Genomic DNA, 14,933 nt, shown 5'->3' on the forward strand with positions numbered 1-14,933 from the left:
GCATTTTAAATAGGAAGACTAAAGAAATAATCTGGCTTTGTAGAAATAAGGAAAAATAGCTACTAACGGGGCAATGGAATCAGTAATTAAGGGTCCTCAGACATACAGGTTCTGAATCTCTTTCTTTATTTCTCCAGTGGTCTATCAAGATTCACAATGGCAGCAACGAAGCCCTCACACAATATAAAATCAATATCACTTCAATTGCACCTCTTTTGGAAAAATTAGCAAAAAGTAGTGATGTTTACTGGGTTTTACAAGGTAAAGTAATGAACAGTAGGTAACATTTTGTACTGTCACCGTCTATTGAGTCGTTTTCTTGTAGAATATGGAAAACTTAGTGCATACTGCGTACTTGCAGAGTAAAAATTGTATTGGTTGAATTCCAGTTTGGCCTTTCTTCCAGCCTTAACTAGCTGGGACCTAACTAGCTGTTACTAGGGATGGAGATTTTAAAGCTCTCAGGAGAATCTTTTGCCTTCTGAACTCTTAATTCTCTGTTAGCTTTTACTCTTAGACTCAGTATGCCAGGTCTGTTCTCCCTGTGCTGTGCTCCATACGTGTGTCCTGGGAGTCAAGAACACAAGTGCATTCCTGACACAAACATTCCTGTGTTTCTGTCCTATTAATTTTTCAGATTAAGTAAATAATAGGAGAGGTTCAACAAGTGCACCCTCTGTGTGTCTCTGGAATGAATAGACATATTCTAGAGAATATAGAGAATTTAAGTCTCTAGAATGAAACTTCTGTACTGCACTGATAAGATTAGGAGCCAGAAATCGTGGTTCACAATGAGTCTGTGAGATTTTTATTATGGCACCAAGCTTACATTCTTTTGCTTTTCTTCAACAAAACTAAAGTATGTCCCTGACACTGAACAGTGAGCTCATAGGTAGAACATGCTCCTAGTTCTATCTGCCATAGAACGTAGCATTTTAGATTATCATCACCTGAAACACAGATTTTGAGCCCTGATAGGAACATAGCCAGCTGTACCCTTACAGTCACATCCAAGTTCCTGTCAAAGATCAACAGATTAATCTTCTCGCATTCCTTTCAAAACGATGTTTATCTATAACAGAAGCAATTAGCTGTCAGACATGTCCCAGCATTCTGCTAATAAAGATCCTGTCCATTTAAGTCATCTCTTAGTTCTTTAATGGAACAAATAAAAGGAGAAGCGGTCTAGGCACATAGAGTTGTCTAGACATTGATTGTTCAAAAGTAGGTGTGAAGTAGCTAAAGTAAATCAATTTACAGCTCGGAGAGCGTTTCCCCAGAATTATGAACATCAGCAGCTTTTCACAGCAATTTATTGATCTCCAGCTGACCTTTTGATCAGGAACCACTTATAGCTTTGTGTTAAACCCTGCATAATTTCTGAAGCCTGTAGGCAATTAAGTAGTGTTCCATTCTTCTGAAAAACTGAGATTCTGCCATCAGTTAAACTAAAATCAACAGCAGCAAGTGTAATGTGCTTATGGACTATGACTGAAGAGAAATGAGAAGCTGGTTTCTTCTGCAGTAACTAGAGGGTTTGAGAGATTTTTTTTTTTTTTTTTTTCTTTTTTTCTCTCGTGTGCCTATTCTGCTACCTGTCTTCTTCTCTTGGTCTTAGAGTCTTTCCTTGGGGGAGTTCCGTTACTGAGAGAAGGCATAAGTTGCTCTGCACTCCAGCATTATACGCTTTTCCTGGGTTTGGGGAAATCAGACAGCATTCATGTCTGGCCAAAGCTTTCTAATCTGTTAAGTGCATATGCATGACTAGGGAATGGTGATAAGAACAGTTCATCGTAAATAATTCTAGTTACTAATGTGGTTACTGTAACAGTCATTCATTCCTCCCTGTATATATTTTCTGTACAATTAAACATTTGTGGCTACGTAAATGAAAGTAGCTTGTGCAACTTGAGCTAAGCAAATATATTTCTCAGGTAGAAGATTAATGTGCTCACTCTTTGTCCTTTCAAATTCAGATCCGGTTTATGAAGATATGTTGAGTGAAAGTCGGAAAATGATCACTAATGAGAAAATAGATGCTTATAATGAAGCAGCTGTTCGTATTCTAAACAGCAGCTCTCGAAATGCTAAAGCTAAAGTTAAAGTGTTCAGTGTATCAAAATTGATAGCACAAGAAACTATCATGAAGTCGGCAGATGGCCTGCATCTCCCTGAGTCAAGCAGAGATACAGTAAGTGTTTTTATCGCTGGTCAACATTAAAAAGTAATATAGTAAAAGAAGATTTTAAGTGAACATTCTGAAATAACAGACAATATGAATGTAATGAGGACTTGCACATTCTTCAGGAAATTTTGTTCAGAAGATTCCCAGTAGGTGGGAGGGCAGTCAGTTATAGAATGTTAAAAAAGCATAGTAGCAAACACATTAGTCCATAGCTATTTTAAAATAGCCGTTAGTCCGCTAGATCTTTTAGATCTTGAGTGCAAACGTCATGCCTTTGTCTGCATGGTGTTAGGGTGATAATGATTTGTAAAGCAGTGCTAAGAAATAAGTCTTAAATTTTCCCCTGTGTTCCCATATAATTTTGTTTAGTAAGGAGTATGAAAAGGATAAGAAAAAAACATAACATACAACTTCCTGGTTGCATGGATTGCCACTGACTTTATTTCTTATTTTATCTTCAACCTACTTTTATTTATATGTGTGTATATATATATATATATATATATATATATATATATATATATATATGCCTGCAGTGAGCCCCTCTGGGCTTTGTCAGTCTGCTCTTCCTGTGAAAGAGTTTGCCCTGCATGCCAGTTTTAGTTCCACTTCTTTGCAGGTTTCAGTTGCTTTTAAGTACTGGATGAACTAAATGTAGTCTCACTGCAGGCTTCAGTCTTGTTGTCATGTTTTAGAGACTTTGATTGTCGTGCCCCTTTAGGACCCAAGTTTGTGAGCTTTTTTTCATTTAGAGTCTGTTTAGCTCTTTCTAGCTGCTTTTACAGTCAGTAGATAGAACCCTTCTCTTACAAGGATGAAGATTAAGGTTTTTTGCTTACCTCAAGAAGCTTAAGGTTTTCCTGTTTGGAAGAGATGTTTTGACTGTACTGTTGAATGCAACTACGTATATAGGGGTACTGTGAAATTTTATCTGTGTAATGATAAGGGAGAATTGAATGTTTTATGTCAGTACATGATCTAGAAGAAAATTTCTTACGATGAAAACGTTAATTTTTTTATTAGAGAATTAATTGACAAAACTGCTTATTTCTTTGACAGAATGCGATGATTCTTATGAACGTCTACTGCAATAAGATAATGAAGCCCATTGATGGCTCCTGCTGCCAGCCTCAGCCTCCTCTCACTCTGATACAGAAGTTAGCTTTCTGTTTCTTTACTTTGTCCATTATTGGATATTTAATTATCAATTTAATTAATCGGAATAATTATCGGAAGAACAAATCATGCACTGATTTGGAAAGTGGAGAGGAGAAGAAACCTGCCATCAGCACTCCTAATGTTTCTACTTTAGAGATGCTCTTACACTCCTTCTGCAAACTTGGTCTAATCATGACCTATTTTTATCTGTGTGACAGAGCAAATCTTTTCATGAAGGAAAATAAATTTTATACACACTCATCTTTCTTCATACCAATCGTCTATATCTTGGTTTTGGGGGTATTTTATACCGAAAATACCAAAGAGGTAATGATCATGTTGTCATCCGGCTTATAATGTTATTTCCTAGTTTGAGTGTGAATAACTAATTGCTAAATATTGGTAGTTAAGTTTTCAAAGCCAGTATAACTCAGCTGCAAAAAACATACTCATAAGCAGTATAACGTTTTCATGGTATTAGATGCCAAAGCTTTTTGAAACTTATAGGTACGAGCACTTTGAGCCACTGTCACTCAGGCAAATTGGAAATGAGCATAGCTTGGATACAAGAGAGTAGATCACATAAAAATCTGGTAGACCTATGTCTGCTAGACAGAAGGCTTTTACAATTGAGACCTGTTTACCCACAAAGTAGTTTATTGTCTTGAACTTTTTCTCCTCGTTTTGTAGATGTCCGTTGTACTTTTTGGAATAGCAACACTCTTGTTTTGTTTTGCATTAGACTAAAGTGTTAAATAGAGAACAGACTGATGAATGGAAGGGCTGGATGCAACTTGTTATTTTGATTTACCATATCTCTGGAGCAAGCACTGTAAGTGATTTGCATTATTTTTTTTTAAGTGGGAAACCAATTTGGGTATGTTACTTCAAAAGAAAGATAGTGCAAATGTGTATTAGAATTGGAGAGAATGAATAATTAATAATTTTGTTCTTGTAGTTTTAAAAATGGTATTAGCAGAATGTTTTTCTCTCTATTTAAGTGTATATTTCAAGATATCAAGAGCATTTTATGCATTACTTCACCTGTGAAAAAATATACTTGTTTCTTCCATGTAGAATATTATGTTAATTTATTTTTAATTGCTAGCAACACTTCTTTTTTATGTTCTGAACTTGAAACTACTGAAGGTAAGCTTTCAAAGAGCCCTTCTTAAGTCTCTCTTAACTGGTAATAGAGTGCGGAAAGTGTAAAGCAATGAATAGAAGAAACTCATTTTAAGATCAGAGAGGTTAGAGCACCAAAAGAGTTGAGGAGGAAAGAGGGAAATGTAGCATAATGCTGCTTTTCTTAGTTAAACCTGATTTACTGCAGTGCAGAAAAAGCCTAAAATAGGGGGAAAAAAGGAAAGTCAAAAGCGTTTATGTGGCCACTTATAAAAGGTTTTTTATATTTCTCAACAGTTTTTGCCTGTGTACATGCACATTCGAGTTCTGGTTGCTGCATATCTGTTCCAAACAGGTTATGGGCACTTCTCATATTTTTGGTTAAAAGGGGACTTTGGTGTATACAGAGTGTGTCAGGTAAGAATATCTACTTACTGTTTTTATAAAGAAATGCGTTCAAATAACAAATATCTGTAATATATCTGTACTTCCTAAATGGGATATCAGATTACTTAACCAAGGTTTGTACATTAAAAATGGCTATTGTTTGTGTGTAATCTGACCTGTTTAATCAGTAATGTTTATCTAAGACAAACATAGAGCATATAAATAATACTTCCAATAAAAATGATAAAAAATATAATTTTGTAGGCTTTAAAATATCAAGACAAATATTTTCCAAAACATAGTAATGGAGTAATGCAGTAGCAATTTCCAATATATAGCAATATATAAGTAATGATCCAGGCAGGCTTCCAAAGGCAGTGTATTGGAGCCTACATTTGTTAATTAAAAAACCTAATTTTTGCACTATAATGAAACTGGAGAACATACCTATTTTGGTGGTTGCCCTCCCAGGTTTTGTAGTGTGTGCGCTGTAGCACTTTAAGAATTTTAAAAAAATATATCTTTTATTGCTGTTAGGTGTTATATGGTCATATAACTCACGTCATTGTGCTTATTAGAAGTATGTCTGCAGCCCAGCTGCAGCACTGGTAATGACATCAGCCTAGCTTTAACTGAGCTAGCCCAGGTGGCTATGGGAGTGAAAGCAGAGGCATGAACAGCACCCTGCAACTGGAACACTCAGTCCCCAGCCTAGGGGACAGTCAGTTCTGTTTTACCCTGTTTTCACTGCTATCTCTACCCAAGTAGGGCAGCATAGAGCAGGTCCAGTACTACGTAACCAGCCTGCGGCCTTGTATTGTGCTGTTGATGTTCCTCGAGATACTTGCCTATGTTGCAACTGAAATATAATCAGCATGTGAGATGTAAAATTCATCGATGTTTTCATAGAGTGCTGAAGAAACCTGTCGCCCATCTCTGTCAGCTTTTCCTCCTGGTTTATATATCCTCTTTCTTACCTCCTCTGACACCCTCCAGGTTTTATTCCGTCTCAATTTCTTGGTTGTGGTGCTGTGCGTAGTGATGGATCGACCTTACCAGTTCTACTACTTTGTGCCATTAGTCACTGTCTGGTTTATGATCATTTATGCCACATTAGCTGTATGGCCTCAGATTGTCCAGAAGAAAGCAAATGGTAAGGTTTTTTCTTCCTGCTAGAAAACATTTGCATGTTACTACCATGATAACCATACAGAAAATGGTATTGTTAGTAGATCTCAGTCTCTTTGTAACATAGTCAAAATATGCTAAACAGCTGTTCACAGAAATACAGCTTGTCATAGGTGAATTACATGTCAGCTGAAAAATAAACAGCTGAAACTGTCTCTGGTTACAGTCATATTAGAATACTTTTTAACAGGTTTTGACCATCGTAAGTGTGTTTTATGAAGAGCTGTAATATTACTGAATACAAACTAAAACCACAGGTTACACTGTCTGTGGTAGCTGAGATTGTAGCTGTAGTGTACTAATGGGTATGGCATGAACAGTGAGCATTTAGACTTTCCCATTCTGTGTTGCCAATATGTCTCATCCATCTTGAGCAGCCAGTCTGCCATATCCTGCCAAATAAGAACATGGGGTTTGTTATCTTAGTATCTTAGATCAAGGGAACTATCAGAAGTATGTCTTGTGATACAGTTATTTTAAATAAAAATTGAAGTGAAATCCCACTTCATTGAAAAGCTGTCATCATGTGATAAATGCTTATTATTTAATACACCTAAATTAGAACTAAACCCCCAAGAGTCTTAGATCCTCCTTCCATATTGATGGAGTAATATCCAAATCTTATAGTGTGCAGACATGACAGTGAAATATCCCAAATGCATGCTAGGAATAGATGTCATAAAAATGTAATCAGAGTAGTTTTACAAAGTATCTCAAAGGCAAATAGCTCCAATATTTTTTTTTTTTCCTACAATGGCACTTCTGTTCCAGGAACATAGAAATTACTGTTGTATACTTTGTAGAAGTAGCATACTGTGAAACTAGATCTTTCAATGACAACTTTCACTTGTTTATGTCCCTGTTTACAGCTGCCAATTTATATGACAGGATCTCTGTTGGCATTGCTGAGACTTGGGTAGAGCTTAGTATCAGTCAACAGCTTTGAGGAGCAGTTTCTCAGGCTTCTCTTAACAAGATTCTTGTCCTTAATGACCTGCAGTTGAGCTTTGGAGTACAACTGGTACCTCAGAGTTTAATAATATATTCTTATTTCACATGACAAAAGCTGTTGGGCATTTTGTTTTATCTATTTATTTACATTCACCTGGAATAAGGACTGCCTGTGCAGAGTATTTGGGAAAGCAGAGGCTTTAAAATAGTGTTTCTGCTTGAAAACCTAGATTGTTTGAATACCTAAATTCTTTCTTGTATGTATGTTGTTCCTGTTTTAGACATGAGGCTTAATTTAGGTTTAATAGGTTGTTAATTGCTGTGAATGTTTATTTTAATTGCTTAAAGTAGACTTTAATATGTAAATGTAGATGGTGATAAAATATTGCTGGTAATATTTGAACATTGTCTTTATGAGTGTGTCTATTACTACGGATAGCTATGCTAAACAATTGGCAATTATTATTTAATGTGTCCTGGGTTTTGCTATTGAAAAATTGATGACTGTGTACTGATTAATTTATTTCTTCCTCAGGGAATTGCTTATGGCACTTTGGTTTACTGCTGAAACTGATTTGCTTACTGACATTTATATATTTTCTATCATATTCTCAGGTTTGTAAATTTTTGACTATTTTTATCCTTAACGACCTAATGGTGATATATGTGGTGGGATGGTGATACGAAGATCTGAGTCTCTTAGAGACCTGGTATTGGCTTTGGTACCTTCTCAAAAGACTGGTTCTCATGCTGAATTACTGACTTACTGCATGCTGTAAGTATAGCTGACAGAAATAAGGGCAGAGTTTGGCACTCTAGGATTTTACAGAGGATTTTGTATGGTCTTAATCCTTCATTGGTTTTCAGCCTGTCGAGCTATAGTCTTCTGGAGAGTATGCATTCATTATCCCAACACATCAGTGAATCTCTCCTGTTAAGCCTGTAGTACAAAATGGAAGGTGTGCCAAAAGCTTTAAGGAAAGCAAAACTGAAACCTTTTCTCATCTGAAGTATTTTGGTGGTTTATTTTCTTTTGGGGGTGAGGAGAGTGCTTTCTAAGGAAGCCTGTTATTTTGGTAATGCAACGTAGCAAGTAAAATAGGGATGTGATAGTATTAAAAGCCAGCATATTGATTTAAATTTAGTAAATATGGTTGACATCAGTGTTAATGCTTTTACCACATTTATTTTTTGCAGGGCGCATTTGAGAAGATATTTTCTTTTTGGCCACTGTCCAAGTGTTTTGAACTGAATGGGAATGTCTATGAATGGTGGTTTAGGTGGAAGTTGGATCGCTATGTATGTAACATTTGCATAAATTTATACTAGTCTTTTAAGTGTATTTTAATTTGGCAGGGAGGGAGCGTTGTTTTCCTTTCCTCGAGAGAAAGCAGGAGTTTGTCCCAGTGGATTGTTTAATAGAAGACTCAGCTGCATCCACCTTACTTCTGCAAATGTCTGTCAAAGCCTTGCTTAAAAGATGGATGTTGATTTATTTTCTGCTGGGTCCTGCTTAGTTTGCTTTTAAAAAATAAAGCCATAAAGTGACCTAGATTTGTCTTTTCTTAAAAATGTAACTGCAAAAATCTTAACACTTGTAGCACTTCTGGCTATTGAAATACAAGGCAAATCATTGTGGTGACTTTCTTAATAATATTTATTGAAATTTGTATCAATTAAGGATAAATTTCTTTTATGTTAACTTTTAAAACACATTAAAATCAGGATCTTGATGCCCAAACCAGACTATTCTTATACATATTTTTAAATGCTTTTCCAGTGGGAAAGTGCTTCCTTTCCAGTTACTGACCCTACAGTGTGTGGGAATAGAACAGGGAGACACTGGTCTTTTTTTTTTTTTTTTTTTTGCATTCTTGGTAAGGGAAATGGAGTTTCTGTGATGGGAGCATTTATCTGCTAACCTTATCCATAATGGGATCGCTTGCACGCTTCTCCCTCTGGCGGTCTTCGGGAACTGAAATTTGAGGAGCACACAGTTGTCGCGTCCTGGGCTGCTCCCATCATGTGACAGCGCACACTGCGTTGCAACATTGCAGACTTGGAGCTTTGTTGCTTGTGAACAGTGTGTATTCTGTGATGCTGCTAAGGAGGAAGTCCTAAAATAAATACAGAAGACAAGCACCGCATGGGCCTGAAACGGCATCGTGTTGCTAGCTAATGAGAACTTGGCATAAGATCATAAAACGCTCTGCTGAAGAACTGTGTGAGAGAGGGAAGCACTTGTAGTGCTTTCTTGAATGTTTTCACTTGGGAGAAGGCCAGAGACTCGTGGTTTTTCCCCAGTGGAAGCCCTTTTCAGTGCTGACATAGATTGCAGAGGGGATAGGAGGTACTTGAAAGCTGCTTGAAATTTCATTGTCATGTGTTTAATGCTCTTTGAAGCATTCATAAGAGTACTTTATTTGTAGTTTTTGAGTTGAGTTAAAAATGCAGTTTATGACAACCTAGTGTAGAAAGCCTGTTTTTTGATTGCTTCAGTAAATCAGGGAAAGGACCTTTTGACACCTAAGCTTTGCTATTACAAATAGTTTAATCCTGTGGCATTTCTGTTAAGAATTTGTACCTGAAGTACTTGTAAAAGCCTTGAAATAGTTATTGCATTCTGTTTGTCTTTTACAGGTGGTTTTTCATGGGATGCTGTTTGCTTTTATTTATCTGGCATTGCAGAAACGTCAGATAATATCAGAAGGAAAGGGAGATCCTCTTTTCTCCAGCAGAGTTTCAAATGTTTTATTATTTATTTCAATTACATCCTTTTTGGTATGTACCTAGTATAACTAGTATAATCAGGTTTGTAAATCTATCTTAAAGATCAAGTTTTCTGCCATTCTTGTTTAGAAAATATCTTGATTGAAAAAATCAAATCTTGGAGATATTTCATCTGTGGTTTTGTGCACAGCTCTACCTATCTACTCACCAAAATAGTTTTTCTTTCGGTCAACTGTAGATGAAAACATCATCACTCTTTCAATTCATTGCGAAGGTTGCAAGAAAATTGGATCATAAAAATAATTTGGTAGATAATGCAGCTCTTATCTCCATTCCTGATGGCTTGTCTATTCGTGATGAAAGATTTGTCAGCAGTATGTCTGTATCTTAGGGTATGAGTAAGTATGGTATTCATGAGCTGCAGAGAAGAATTTGAGAGAAACACGAAACCAAGCACAGCGTAGTTTTATCTGTTACTGTCCCACATCTTAGTGAACCCACTGCTGCTGAAGCACTTCATAGTAGCTTACCTCTTGGTTAATTTTTAAATGTTGCATTTAATTGCTACACAGACTGATTTTTGTATCTTTCAGACCTACTCTATTTGGGCTAGTAGCTGTAAAAACAAGACAGAGTGCAATGAACTACATCCTTCTGTTTCTGTGGTGCAGGTAATTACAATTATAGTCTTTTTTCCTTACAGTGATAGAATCTGGATTGTTCTTGTTTGGGCTTTTTAAAAAATCGTGTTTAAATATAATTTTGCTTTAGCATGGAATGTCAGATAATTGAGCCTCATTCTCGTATCTGAAAGTGAAACAGGATTTAACTACATTGCTCACTGTCATTGCCTTTAAGCACTGAAATCATGTGCTGCGATTATGCTTTTGATTAACCTTGATGTCCTTATTGTGGGTTTCATATGCACTGTTTAAGTCCAAACTTAACTTTTGACTAATTGCATAACAGAGGAAAAGGCGGCGGCTGTAGGGAAGCGTGAATGTTTGGCAGGTATTAGTGTAGGAAGCAACCTATGGGACTTTGTAGTCACTTTCAGGCAGAGGAGAGGTAGGCCACAGGGGTATCCATGTGGTTTTCTTAAAATTCAGATTTTCCTCTTACTGTGTCCTCTGCTCCACTATACCCTGGCTGTCTGATTCTAATCTTTTTAATAGTTTGTCCTGCTCTCTTCAGGGGTAGCACGTATGACTTAATTTTTTAAATTTTAATTTGTCCATCTCGACACCTTCGTTTTTAAAATTGAGGGTTAACTTTGGCTTAGGGCCACCTTTGTTCTAGGCTGGCATGGTATAACCTGTTCTGTGAACATACCTAGTTAAGTATATAGTAATATCTGTGAACATCAAGGCCATGATTCTCCTGAAGCTGTAAATGTGACTTGCTACGGTATAAGAATGTGTGTAAGAGATTTGCAATTTCAAGACCTACTTTGTTAAGTATTAACATCATGGATATTTGTTTGGTTTATATATTTAGTAAAGTTTAAAGAAGATTTAGTGCATGATTCACTTTAGACAGTGAAAATGAATAAGCCTTTGAGTGTGTGTAGTCTGCTTGTCATCCACAGTCATTTCTTTTTTACTTTTTTTAAAAAAAGATTTTAGCTTTCATCCTCATCAGGAACATTCCTGGGTATGTCCGATCTGTGTATAGCTCCTTCTTTGCCTGGTTTGGCAAAATTTCTCTAGAGGTAAGTAGAATGATTGGAAGTACAGTAAATTGAAACTCATGACATGTAAGGTGGTTTTATTATCTGAATTATAGTATAATACACAAATAGTGAAATCATTTATTGGCTTATTTAATACCATGCTGTTGTGATTGACCTCCTTTAGCATTGTCGCTTTCATTTACACTTACAAATAACAGCTGAAATGGCAGTCTGACAGTAGCAAACTTCTTACGCTGTTTTGGGGTGGGGAGCTTAGGGTTGTAAGAGTGGGGATTTAATGCTGGAGTAAGCTGTGGTCCATATGCAGTTGGAAGATAAACGTTTAAGCCAGTTGAAGAATCAGCATGAATTATACTGACTGGTGTGAGGACACTTATACATATGCTTGCCCTAGAAAGCTTTCTTGGATTAGTAAACAAACAAAACCCTTCTAAGTGCAAATGTTCTCTCATTCCATTGAGTGTGTACTTTGAAACAGTAGGAATTCTCTTGCTTTCAATTTTATTTGCCGTTTTGCAATATCAAATGTTTAATTTTATTGTATTACTAAAATGTATTTTAGAAAGGGAAAGGAACTTTTAGGAGAAACTCATGGTAATACGATGCATATGTAGTATATGATTTTGAACTTTTTTGAAAGGATCACAGTTTCATTGTTCTGATTCCTCGTGAGCTTTAAGGTGCTGATCAACTCCAGGGACCTTTGCATTCATCAGCAGTTGAAGCATTATCTTTTATTTGCATTAATCTTTTATGTTAGTTCAGTCCCTCACCAGAGATAACAGTAACTGAGTGGAGGTGTGTTCCTCATGTGCTCTGACATGATGTAAACGATGTTCCCCTGTGCTGTATTTGGTTAAGGGCTAAACAAACCCTGTTTACCGTGTACTGTAACAGACTAATGTTTTCATCTTACAGCAAAGATGTGTGGAAAACAGCTTCTCAGAGTGAGTTATTTAATCATAGGTGTCCGACTTAGGCAGAAGTACAGTGTGCCAGTTGATGAATAGTAATAATTGTATGTTTTTATATAAGTAAAAATATTTTAAGTATTACTAAACACACTCTTTCTTTCTTCTTCTAGCTTTTCATTTGCCAATACCATATTTGGCTGGCAGCAGACACAAAGGGCATCTTGGTGCTCATTCCTGGATATCCAATGTTTAATGTTCTTGTCAGCACTTTTATATTTGTGTGTGTGGCACATGAAATTTCTCAGATCACTAATGATCTAGCACAGATCGTGGTTCCTAAAGATAACTCAGCTCTGCTGAAAAGGTTGCTATGCATAGCTGGATTTTTTTCTGGACTACTCCTCTTCTCAGCAATGCAAGATCAGTCAAGGCATTAATTCGAAAAGATACTTGGAAACTTTCTTCAGGTTTACTTTGTATCTGCCTGAAGAAAAATTCTCAACTGGATGTACAAGATGACATTTAAATTAAGTGTGTGGAAAATGTACATAGTGCAAATGTACATATTTTGTGTGGAAATAGCCTTCTCAAATAATCTGAGAAACAAGAATGCACTGTACAGAATTGCATGTGGAAATGAGTCTTTTCTACTGGATATATGTTTCTGTTTACATATCTGTTGAAACATGACACAAAGTGAAGTTAAGTGGTTTAGCAGTATCATGTGCTTATCACGGAATTAACTTTACCTTGGGTCAGCCAAATGAAGAGTGGATGTTACTGGAGTACCGCCTGTACATAACACGTGCTGTAACCATTCTCATCAAGGAGCAAAAAAGAGCGAACTTGTGATCCTCTGTTAATGGTCACCTTTAGCTGATGTGAAACATGAAGTTACTGGTAAACCAGGGCATTTTTCTGATCAAAATGGTAATTTTTTGTTTAGAAATGAGTATTTTGGGTGGAGATAGTAATATGTTGTATGAAACCCTTTATACGTGGAAATAAGTCATCACTAATTCAGTGATTTAAGATTATATACAAGTTTACATAATATTTTAGGGGTTTTTTTTTAGAAATTTAAGATGTTCTCAGAAAATATGGTGAATTCTGAGGTGTAATTTTTTAATATAAAGAAAATGTTTTTCCCCAAAATTTGTTTTTTCATAGATTTTCCACTCATTCATTAAACTATGTGCAGTTCTCTGTAGAGTCCCAGTGAACAAACTGATCAATAATTTTCAGAGACTCAGTTCAAGATGGAGAATTTTTGGAAGACCTCCAGCTTTGTTCAGTCAGATGAAATCCCATCATGTCTACTCCATCAGATCTTAAGGAAATCGGAGAACAGGGGATCAGTGATCTTCAAACCCCTCTCTGAGTTTCTAGGTGACCTTGAACTAGGTCCCATTAGGGAACTGGTGCCATATTCTATTTTGTAATCATATTTTCATTTAAAAAGATGCAAGTCAAGGATGCAAGTCAGCCTGTCCATATCACAAGGAGGAGGGATTGAATGGTTTTCTTGTTGCATACAGACAGCCGAGTCTCAGAATTACAAATTAAATGAGATTGGAACTGTTCGGAGGAACCTTTTTTCCCATCCTTTTTAGTAGTGCCCATCTTTATTAACTCTTTCCTTTAGCATAAAAAGTAAAATTGAAAGAAGTAACCCTTCAATTACAAGCTGTAATTCACGTTCCACTTACTCAGTGAAGTTGTCATTTCTTTGCTATGTGTGGTTTTGGTTCAAGTGATCATAGTTTGACCTCTAGCTGCTTTTTCATTTTATACTTCTACTGATTATTTGTTAGCAGTCAAAAACACGAGCACAATATTGTTTTCCAAGCATATGTGCAATTATATATGATTATAAACAATCTGAATCCTAATTTGTACTGTCACATAAATGTTTTCTCTTATCCCAGTCAAAAAACTGAATTCGAACTTGCAGCCACTAATGAGTGCAAAAAACATTTCTGAAAAGAAATGGCTTCAGTTAATTTTTTATTTTTTTTTTGTGGAGAACAATTTCTTTTAAAGAATGACCAGTCACTCATCATAAAAAAGAAAAAAAAAAATCATTCCCTTCCCCCAAATTCAGCAGTTTTACTAAGTCTGCCAGCTCTTTCAAAGGAGCTGGAAGGACCCTCAGCTATTTGTTCTTTGTATGCATTACTTCCAGTGTTTGAACCTCCTTGGTCAGTGTGCTTGAATGGCTGAAAGAAACGGTATGGGTGAATGCTGTAGTGGGGGATAGGATGCATAACCTTCATCTATGCCAGTATTACAAGCAATGGGGAACTTGTGAGTTTGAGGAATAATTTTTGTTTTGTTCTTCACAACTTAAGTGTTGTAGATATAATTTTATTTATCTGTTGTACAGACTTGGTTAAAAGATTTATTTTTAATGTTTGAAATAATGCACTTGTTTATTATTACTGTATGTGGGATAAATATATTTTCTTTTCAGGTTATGTAAAAATACGAAGTAATTTAAACATTAAATAAATGTGCTGTGGATGCTTATTTTTGTAATGGGAGCAGCATCAATTAAGTAAAAACTTTTTATTGCTTGACTCTAGCTGGGCTACAGTTCACT

The 14,933-nt window shown here is 36.1% G+C and overlaps 1 protein-coding gene across 3 annotated transcripts in view; it reads left to right on the forward strand.

Annotated features, from left to right (window-relative positions):
* CASD1 (CAS1 domain sialic acid O acetyltransferase 1) overlaps positions 1 to 14,860 on the forward strand; it is a 33,258-nt gene extending 18,398 nt beyond the window's left edge. For all 3 annotated transcript variants that reach the window (XM_074900296.1, XM_074900297.1, XM_074900298.1), the window contains 12 exons: positions 138 to 261; positions 1,977 to 2,191; positions 3,245 to 3,670; positions 4,086 to 4,175; positions 4,766 to 4,885; positions 5,852 to 6,008; positions 7,530 to 7,609; positions 8,192 to 8,293; positions 9,635 to 9,775; positions 10,318 to 10,395; positions 11,343 to 11,435; positions 12,502 to 14,860. In XM_074900296.1, the coding sequence (XP_074756397.1) occupies positions 138 to 261; positions 1,977 to 2,191; positions 3,245 to 3,670; positions 4,086 to 4,175; positions 4,766 to 4,885; positions 5,852 to 6,008; positions 7,530 to 7,609; positions 8,192 to 8,293; positions 9,635 to 9,775; positions 10,318 to 10,395; positions 11,343 to 11,435; positions 12,502 to 12,768 (1,893 nt within the window). In that variant the 3' untranslated portion in view covers positions 12,769 to 14,860. The remainder of the gene's footprint in view (positions 1 to 137; positions 262 to 1,976; positions 2,192 to 3,244; positions 3,671 to 4,085; positions 4,176 to 4,765; positions 4,886 to 5,851; positions 6,009 to 7,529; positions 7,610 to 8,191; positions 8,294 to 9,634; positions 9,776 to 10,317; positions 10,396 to 11,342; positions 11,436 to 12,501) is intronic.
* Positions 14,861 to 14,933: the final 73 nt, after the last annotated feature.

Source organism: Athene noctua, chromosome 2, assembly GCF_965140245.1.
Source record: "Athene noctua chromosome 2, bAthNoc1.hap1.1, whole genome shotgun sequence".
Classification (NCBI taxonomy): domain Eukaryota; kingdom Metazoa; phylum Chordata; class Aves; order Strigiformes; family Strigidae; genus Athene; species Athene noctua.